General features: G+C 25.4%; 1 protein-coding gene across 1 annotated transcript; it reads right to left on the bottom strand.

Annotated features, from left to right (window-relative positions):
* Nucleotides 1-6,238: 6,238 nt before the first annotated feature.
* LOC145841418 (kelch-like protein 26) lies at nucleotides 6,239-6,841 on the bottom strand. Its single transcript, XM_082948781.1, has one exon. The coding sequence runs from the start codon at nucleotides 6,839-6,841 to the stop codon at nucleotides 6,239-6,241; it is 603 nt and encodes a 200-aa protein (XP_082804907.1).
* Nucleotides 6,842-11,033: the final 4,192 nt, after the last annotated feature.

Raw genomic sequence — 11,033 nt, 5'->3', positions numbered from 1 at the left:
AAAAGTAAAAGTTTCATTAAACTTTTTCGAATTGTTTTGCAAGAATGCTCTATCCTCTCACAGGTAACAATAAATGTTAAATTTTTACAATGTGTTCATTCAAAGTATAAAGTTCGTAATGAAATTAGGTTTAACAATTCTGATTATCCACAAAGATTTGTAAGTTTTAATAGAAGTTTATTATCCTTAAATTCGAGTAAATTGACTATCACTTATTTTTTATATTACAATGGTTTTGTTTTTCAATCCTTAGAAAAAATCTCATATGTTTCTAGATTTTTATAACGACTTAAAAAGCTTTACAAAATGTACTTAATTTGTTATTACTATTTGCTATTTGCTTACAACTTTTGCTTTATGTTAAGCGTTATTTTTTAAATATATGAGATTTTTAAACCAGTTGAGCCTGTTTTCACTCAAATTTAATTAAACTAAAAAAATTAAAACAATGAATCTACTTTGACTGCAAACAAAATCAGCAAAAAAAAAAAAAAAAGCCGTTATATTACCATATTTACTACGAATAAATAATTGGTTAAAAATTATTGATTATATCTGTTTTAATTATTTACACAAAGTCTTTTGTTTATGATTTTTAATTAAATAAAATCAATTAAATAGAAATAATTGAGTAATTTTAGAAAAAAATACGTTTTTAAATAGATTTAAGTGTTCTTGCTAAATTTTTCGACTAGAAAATTGAGACAGTTGTTTGCCTTTTTTTTGATATATTTTGTTTTTCATGTCATAAAAAACTGTCCGATTGATATTTAAAATAGAAAGTTTTCCAAAAAATTTGAATCCTGGAAAATTCTTGTGTTTGACAATTTAGGCAAAAACATGAAAAAAAAAACAGGATTTCGAAGAATTTGAAAAGAACTTCGAACAAAAATCAGTAAAGAAACTAAAAAAACCTAAAATTGAAACTATATTTCTATGCAAGATAACAAAATTTAGTATAATTTTTTTTTATAAAACACATAAAAAAAAGCCTTACAGTATCTTTTTAATGTTGTTATACCATTAAAAGCAGTTTTTTTTATAAACTAATTTAATACTAAAAAGAAACTATGAAAATTGTTTTATTAAAACTAAGCAGAAATTGACGAATAAACTTTAGTGAGAAAGGTAGACTACATGTATGTATACCACTTATCAATTTTTTTATACAAATTAAATAATAGTGTATAAACAATGTAAAAAGTGTAAATTATTGTTTTAATTGTCGCAATGCCCAAAATAAGAACATGCTTAACTGGCCTACTTAACTTATGTTTTTAGTTTTTAGTAAGTTTAAAATTTTTTTAACTTTTTTTAAAAGTTGTTAAATCTTAATAACATTTTAAGCACATTACTGTGCCCTTTAAAATTGACGTAAGAACACGTTCAAATGAAAAAAAGCCTAACTCGTATTTAACACTTTAGGCTATATTCCAAAGTACAGTATATTTTACTGTGTGCAAACAGTTAATGACGTCACTAAGCGTGGTAGAAAGCATAATGTTTTCAAGCTAATTGTAAGTTTTTTTTTATAAAAGTATAGTAAAAAAGTTATAACTAAAATTAAAATACGAACAGACCTTACTTATTCAGAATATCATTTATGTGTTTAGTTTTATTATGAGTAAAAAATCTAGTAAAAAACAGTAATAAACAGTTTTCAATCCATTACAAAAATAATCCAAATTATGTAAAGAATTTTTTTTAAACTTTTGTATTCAAATTAGTTCAACAAGTTAAAAAAAAATATTATAAAAGCTAATAAGTAACTTAAATACACTTTATTAGCAAAATTGTGTTTAAATTTGTTTATATCGTTTCTAAAATTTTGAACGCAAAAAAGTTTCTTTAAAGCACAAAACATTTCAACTTTGTTAGTATTTAAAGCTTTTCAACACTGAAGCGAACGAATTCTTATGCCATTCAGTTTGCTACAGCTTTTTCAAAATTTAAAACTGTAAAATACAGTAGTATATCTTTTGAGTACCCGCGTCCTAAGTATGTGTTTATTGTTTAGGATACCTACTTAAGCCAATTAAGTTTGCTTCAAATACATCTTTCCAAATAGACTATTTTTTATATGTACGCACTTTTTGACTGTGTTTAAAGTTCGAAAAGAAAAGTATTATTGTAGATATATATTTATATTTGTAACTTTTGTGGTAATAAATTATTTTTTACGCTTGACTTTAATCATTTAAAAAAATTGAGAAACTGTTTGAATAGGTTAGCATTAACAAACGTAAGAAAAAGCAGTATAGTTTACTTACTTAAACAAAAAAGATTTAGTTAGTAAGAATTAACTTAAACTATCTAAAAATCACCAGAAACTAGTAAAGAATTTAAATCTGTTTTTCACAAAATTTTACTTTCATTTGAAATACTTGCGTTATTGACAACCTAAACTATCCGTAAAGCTTTGTGTTTATATTCTAATTGATTTTCTGGTGGTAAAATACGTTAAATTATGTTAAAACTAACTTTTTAAGACTTATAAATACAGACTATAAGTGCATTTTTGTCTTTAGTCTGCTGTCCAGATGCTCTGAGTAGACTACTGCGGTAAATTCATAATCATATGAACTTTTTTTCAAGTATTCTTCACGCCCTTTATATTTTCCTCGCACACTACAAATAGTAAAATACTTTTATTTACTTCTAGTTATCATAATATATTTGTTATTTTGAATTAGTAATCTTATACCAAATATTAGTTCATAACTTTTTTTCTTATTGATTCTATACTGCTGTAGTTTTATCTTAATTAAGTTTATTCGTTTTTTTAACATTTTTCAAAAAATCTTTTAATATAGAATTTCAAATTAATAGCAGAAAAATAAATTGACAATTATTTTTTATTTCGAATTTCAGTTTGACTAAAAATAAATAAATACTTCGTTTAACCAAAACATCTTAGTTGTTTGGTGTTTTTAAACTTTCAAAATTAACTGTTTTTAAGCTCTGTTGTTTTTAAAATCTTCAGTTTCTTTAAACCGAGAAAGTATGGTTTTAATGTCAAGTATTTAGTAAACTAAGTATAAAAACTTTTAAATTATTTTAGTTACACAGCTAATCTTTTAATATTTTACTGCTAGAATATTTAAAAGAAGAATGTAGGCCTTACTACATTTTAGTAAAAAAAACTAGTAGTTGTTAAATTTTCAGTTTGAAAAATAAAATAAGTAATACTTTTAATACCGATATTTTTACATGGTTTAGTGACATGCTTTAATTTCAGATTGAAAAGACTCTGCTTTCTTAGCTTTAAGTATTCATTAAAACTTAGTTATGCACTCCTGAGAGATAATTTTGACATGTATGTACTCTCTAGCATTCTTAGTGACGTAAAGATTAAACGAATTAAATACATTCAAATCGTAACATTAAGCGCGTTAAAGCTTTAATTTGACAAAAAGCTGCATGCAAAATTGATTCTAATGGAAGCTGTAGCTTCACAAATCAAAATCATACAATTTTATGTTACAAAAGTTTGCATAACTTGTTGTTACTATTTACTACGTTAAATGTTTGATTTTAAATACAATATAAATGTTTTTGAGTTAAATTATGATTTTCTTATTTTTAATGAATGTCTTCTGGGTTTACACAAGTGGCAACACATAAAGAGTCATAAGGGGTGTAAAGCAAAATAAATTTCCTTGTATACAGTTATCACTCGTACTTCAACATTCCATTTTTGATGTATTAACGTAACTGCATAGTTTCACATTAAATTCAATAACATCAGAGGTAGTTTAAGTTGCTAAATTCCCGCCAGGATGTTATCACGCGTCATTTCATATGTTTTAATTTTTGTAGATTCGTAACTTTTTTGAGTTAGCTACGTCCCTGGTTTAGACAAAAGAAACTATAGTTTTTAACTTTTGTTTTATCTTACTATGGAAGTTTAGTTTAATTATGGTTTTAGTTAAGAGTTTATTACTGATGCAAGAAAAAAACTAAAGATAAAATCCAAATTATACTATAAACTGAAGCAAGTTTGTGTATCAGTAGCAACATTTTGCACTAAAAAAAACTAGTCACCATACTCAATTGTCTACTTGAGCTAATCATGTTTTTATAAAATTGCTGACAAATTCGCCATAAATGCTTGTGTTACTAATAGATGTGTCTACAAGTATAAATTTTTCACTCAAACCAGAAGTTCAAAAGCTAACTTCATAATAATTGACAAGTAACTAATCAAACATTGAAAGTTTTATTAGATTTTGACTTTTTCGCTTTACCAGTTGTGGTTTGTAACTTATTTCAATTATGGGTCATTTATTTATCGGTCAAGTCCTTTTTTACTTTTGTCAAACTTTCAATAAATGTCTTTCTGCAGTGACTGATGAGTATGTTTGAGTTTCTTTCTGAAGTATTAAAATCTTACCTTTGATTTGCTTTTGTTTGGGTTAGCACTTGAATAATCAACTTTCTTATGTGCATAGTTCATTGGTGTACCATTATTATCGACCAAATTTCTTATGTTATTATATGCAATTAGAGCAAAAATTACACATACATGTTTTTCTGTTAGGTAATAGTGTCATCAAAAAGTTTAGCATACGTTTAATGAGTCTACATTCTGAAATATAAGAGAACTGATTTTATGGTCTTTAATTGTTATAAAAATGTCTGTTGATGTGAAATAAAATGTGCATATTTAAGTATTACTTTATATTAGTTTTATTTAAGACAGTCCTACACACCTGAAGGATCCTAATACTTGAATTTACATACGCAAAGATTAATCATCGACACAACTTACCTCATTTGAGAGAAAAGTTCATTTGAAATCATTGTAATAATTAGTGTGAGCACACCATTTAAATTAACCTTTAAATTTTTTATTTGGTTTTGATAATGTAAGTGCACTGAACAGATCATCTAAAATATCAATTGAACCTTCAAACTGTTAAAAATATTCACAAATAAAGCTTCCTATCATCTTGATATATCTAAAAAACTTTTTTTAACATTTTCCTATAAGAATTTCACATATTTACAGAAACTAAATGGAACTGTATTATCAAATACAGTTTCTAGTTTCTTCCAAAGTTTTTCTTGGAAGAATAAAATTAATAGAATATGTCCATTCATAATATTTCCACTATAAACAAAAGAAAAAATAATATTTATTTCTCTATGCTTCTCCCCCTACAAACTATTAGTTTACTTTTATTAATTTTGTAATTATAAATTTTGTTTTATAAGCGATGATTTTAGACAAACTTCTTTATTGTGTGTACTAAGTAATATATATTTTTTTAATATAGAATTTTTTGAATTGAATTTTTTTGTAATTTACTTCATTTGTATATCATATTGTGTTTAACTTGTGTTTTCATTTATATATTTATACTATGTTTTTGTATATATATATAATTTATCTTTAAGTGTTGAATATAAGTTTATTTTATTTTATTTTGTATGTCCTGCTAAAGTGGTTCAGGTTTTGATTCCTGAGTCCAACACTGCACAATAACAATACAATAATAATTATAATAATAATAACGTTCATAATATCCACTAAGTATATTAGTTACAGAACCAACTACAGTTGTTTTGCTATTCTATTTTTTAGTTAAACAAGGATTAAAAGAAGATCGAAAATCAGGACCTTTTAGTTGAATAACTCCATTTGAAACATTTTTTTACTTCTACCTCTAGATATAACACATTTTAAATTATCCTGATTCTTTATATAAACCCTGCTATGAAAAACGTCCCAGCTATATCCACCACCTACAAAAATTTTGACGCCCAAATAAACGATTAAGTAACAGTTTCTATTATTTTTCCTATCAAGTAAGTTAATTTAGTTTATGATCTTGTCAAATCATCTTGATTTTTACTTAACTAAAAGACGACCAATCTTTTTAACCTAACACTATTTACCTTTAAAATTGTACATAATGCTAACATAATGCATACAAAAGTATCCTAAAGAAGTAAAATCAATAGCAAGTTTTAGAAAAGTACTCACAGGCTGAGTCATCTTATTTGATATACTGCTTTATTTAAAGCTTAGCTATTTTATACAACTATTGCTTATACTAAAGGAATATCCTAGTTTAAAAAATTTTTTCTAGATTATTTTTTATCGTTATAGTTTCAAAGTAAACAAATATTAAAACGTAATTAAATCATTTTACACAAAAAAACTAATAACACTGTTTAAAAAACAAAAGGAAGTTTATGATCTTCTAGATTACTAAATACATATTATTAAAGATTACAAAATTTCTGTTATGAAGATTTCAGTTTTAGTGTCATACTCGATTAACTGAATCTTATTTTTAGTAAAAATACCAACTAAAACAATCTTTCCACCAACATAACAAGCACCTTCTTCGATACCGTATATAGATCTCGTAAATTTTGGCGCATTAGTAATCAAGATGAATTTACTACTTATTCTATCAAAAACTTCCCAGCTATACTTATAATATCCACCAATCGCAAACACTTTGTTGCCTAAAGTAACTAATGAATGACGAACTCTTGCCTCCACCATATCAGGAAAATAACTCCATTTTTTATCATGATGATCATACGCTTCGACTGATCTTAAATGATCTATCTGATTTTCTTTGCCACCTGAAACAATAATTTTGCCTTCAAAAACTGCACAAGCTGCAGCGCTTCTTCTTTTGTTCGTATTTTCAACACAACTCCAATGTTTTTGAGTAAAATTGTACACAAAGCAAGATCTTTTTGCAGTTCTTTGATGCCAACCGCCAATCAAAAACAGATTTTTCAAAAAACTACAAACACAGAAATCAAATCCTCTGTCCGGAAATGACTCCAAAAAGTTAGAACAATCACTAATATTCATTCCTTTAGACATCAAATAGTTGTTTAAGTTAGCTTCAGTAAATGAATACTTATTTGATACAGCCAGAAAACTATTTCCAACTTTTTTAGCTTTTAAATTTTTAAATGTCTTCAGTATAATAAAACTAAAATCGTCAAAACTTAGACGAAAAGGGTTTGAAACATTTCTAAAAACTGAGCTATAATTTCCATTTTGATTGCAATGTCTGATTTGATACAAATTAGGATACTTTGTTGAAAACATTTTAGTAGCTCCTGAAAATTTCTACTTGACTAAAATTAGATATAATTTTTTTTTATTAAAAATTTTATCTTTTACTTGAAAAATTGGAAAAACAAGTTATAAATTATAGTTTTTGTATTAATTTAATTTGCTTCAGTCTTAATAAAAGATCCATAATTACACTTTATGTTAAAATTTACTTTGAAAGCCAACTATAAACGTATAGTGACACAAAAATTCATAAAGACTTTTGCTTTAGTTTCAAATATATATACCATCAAAATAAGTTTTGTACCCAGGGTTAAATTTCAGCATTTTTCAACTAATCTAAGGTTCTTTTTTAGTAAATATAAAATAGACTAAGTTAGATTCAGTGATTTTAAGTCAGACAGTTTTGTTATACTGTTATTAATTTTTAAGTATCTATTAAATATATATCTTTTAAGTATTGCTTAATTAATTTGTAAAATATTTTAAATTTTTTTATAAAAAAGCTTTTTATGTCATATTTTATCTAGTATTTGAAAACATTACATTGTTAGATGTTTTATGAGTTTTCATGATTAGTTTTAATAACTGCATTATTTAATTGGTATTTTACAAAATATTACATAACTCATTTTAATGGATATAAAGGTCATACTCTCACCATGTAATTTTATGAGTTCAAGTAAACTCAAAATTGTGAATTTGAAACATTTTTATTTGTTATTAAGGATAAGATAAACAATAGAGGAATTTTTTAAAATAAATACAAAACAAGAGCTCTATTTTTTTGTTAATATGTAAAAATATGTATAAACGGTTAAGAATCTAAATTTAAATTGTAGTGCATATAATGTACATTATGCTTATAATAAAATAAAGATCTACTTATCGCATTTTTTACGGGTTTAGGTATAAATGCTACATACTTTGGAATAAATTCCATAACAAACTTAAATCTATTTGCTGAAATTTTTTACTTTTATGTATTAGAGTTTTTAAAGTTTTTTTTTAGATAAGTAGGCTAACATTAATATATATACTTAAGCAAACTTAAATTACTTATAACAAAACTAAAGGAAAATGGTTTTGCTTATACATGAAATACTGTATGCAAAAACTATTTATCTGCTGACAAACGCTGTCAATATTTGCATCAAAGTATCGAAATGACTACTATATTTCCTTCTTTTCAAAATTTTTATAAAGCAATTTGTCTCAAAAGCAATTTGTCTTCTATCTAGACATTAATTTTAACTTTATTAAAGAATGAATATATTTGTTAACAGAATAACTAAACAAACTGTTTTAAGCCCCAGTTTTTAATACGTGCCGCTAAAGGTTTAAAGTCTTCAATAGATCGCAATTATCACGTCACAGTAGACCGCAACACTACAACTATCACATCACAGTATATCGCAACACTACAACTATCACATCACAGTAGACCGCAACGATACAACTAGCACATCACAGTAGATCGTATAGTTACAACTATCACATCAAAGTAGATTGAAACGATACAAATAAGTAGATAAAAGTTGTTCTAAAATAGCTTTTTTAGTTAAAACTAACAAAAATTGTAGATAAATGTTATAGTGTACTTTGAACTTACACTATAACTAATAACAAAAAGTAGGCATGACTGGAGAAAGCATCCTATGTTAAAGAACAATTTCAAAAAAGTAATAAGTATATAAATAACGTCATACTTTAGAAAATATATTTAATATGGTCAAAACTTCACACAAGAATATAGTCTAAAAGGAATATACTTTACTAATGTTTAAAATTATGTTACATTAAAGTACTTAAATTTGAATAAAAAATTCTGCTATTTAGAAAAAACACTGTTTACAAACGAACTTTAAATTTAACAACAAAAAATATTAATGTCTACTTCAAAAACATGTTAGCAGCAACAATGGGTCTAAAATGAATATCACTGCCCAAACTTAGTAAATATATAGATTAACATAACCAAGGAAATATTTCTTAAAACTCAGTTTCTCCTAAATTAAACTCTATTCTACTTAATTCAGTATTTAATTAAATGAAAACGCAATGTAACTTTTTATACTATTACAGAGTTATGGCTTTCCGACAGATACTTTAAACATGCCATGACCTTTAAGAAAAATATTTATGTAAAACTATAAAATATTTTTAAGAATACCGAGCCTTTTAAAGATTTTTGTTAAAGATTAGTTTCTAAGATATTTAAAAAACGAAGATGTGATAATTTTTTATCCACACTGTTGCAATCTACTGTGATGTGATATCTGTATTGTTTCAATCTACTAAGATGTGGTAATTTTATTGTTGGGTCTAATTGGATGTGATAGTTGTATTGTTGCATCTACTTTGATGTGATAGTTGTAATATTGCAATCTACTGTAATGTGATAGTTATAATATTGCAATCTACTGTGATGTGATAGTTGTATGTTGCATCTTCTGTGATGTGATAGTTGTAATACTGCAATCTACTGTGATGTTATAGTTGTAATATTGCAATCTACTGAGATGTGATAGTTGTATAGTTGCATCTACTGTGATGTGATAGTTGTATTGTTGGGATCTACTGTGATGTGATAGTTGTATTGTTGCAAGCTACTGTGATGTGATAGTTGAAGTTTTGCAAGCTACTGTGATGTGATAGTTGTATTGTTGCGATCTACTGTGATGTAATAGTTGTATCGTTGCATCTACTGTGATGTGATAGTTGTAGTCATGCTATCTACTGTGATGTAATAGTTGTATCGTTACGATCTACTGTGATGTGATATTAGTATTTTTGCATCTACTTGGATGTGATAGTTGTATTGTTGCATCTACTTTGATGTGATTGTTTTATTGTTGCATCCAATATAGCTGTCGCCAATCATGACTTAGTTACTCCTGCATATCTGATAAAAGTTGAAAAAAAAAAAAACAAAATTAACAATAAATTGTTTAAACTATTTTGTACAACATATTATTTGTCCATAGGTTTAGTAAACAAGCAAAAACAAAAATAAAACCTTAAAGTCTGTCTAAAGTTTCAATAGATGAAAAATAAATACAAAAAACAATTTTGATGTTAATATATCACGTTTATCAGGAGGCAGAAATGAGGAAAGATCTGTAGATTTTAAGAAACCTACTAAGTGTTATTTCAGACAGCAGAAGTTGTTCCATTTCTTCAGGTTTTTATATAAATGATAAAAACCTGATTCAATTACCTACAGTAAAGATGGTACCTGCATATTTGACTATATTCAAAACTTAATATATAAAAATAGTCGAAATATTTCTGTTTTTGAACAAACTTTATTTGGTTATCAAATGTCAAACAGAGCAGTACTTTCCTAAAGTATTTATTTTTTAAGCACTTTAAGTAGACTGGATAGTTTAAATACCTTTTTTTTAGCAAACAAAATTCAAAATAAAAAATTTTTTAACTCGGGTTTAAAGGTCAATGTACTGTTTGTTAAACAAATATAGGTTTTCATTTAGAAATTTAGTTTTCAGAAATCGTTTGATTTAAAGATTGTTCAAATTATAAATGACTATTTTTTTTTTCTTTATTTTCGCTGAATAATTTTCTTGTAGCTAACTTTTTATAGCTTTCTATACATATAATAAACTAGAATTACTTTCCGAAGTTATCTTAATGTTCGTGATATCCTTTTGTCAATATTACTTAACTTATAATTTTCGTTAAATAAGTTAGTTTTCATTCTACGAAAAAAACTTTCTATAAAAAATTGTTTAAAGTTTTGTTTTATAATAGTCATTTAGAAGTTTTTTTTTTCCTTTAAAAATATCTTTTAGGTTAAATGCAACAATAAAAAAATTTTAATTAAAAGTTCAGTTTAAAATAAAATAGTTTTGTAAATTTATATCAATATACATTAATAATTCTGGCAGGAAAAAGTTTGAGTTAGATTTTTTAGGCTGAAACACTTTTTAGATTGGAATAAGCCTTTTATTTAACAACTTCC

The sequence above is a fragment of the Thalia democratica genome, chromosome 1 (assembly GCF_965202585.1).
Source record: "Thalia democratica chromosome 1, ktThaDemo2.hap1.1, whole genome shotgun sequence".
NCBI lineage: Eukaryota > Metazoa > Chordata > Thaliacea > Salpida > Salpidae > Thalia > Thalia democratica.
The sequence above is the reverse complement of the archived record's forward strand: the minus strand, read 5'-3'. Positions and strand labels throughout refer to the sequence as shown.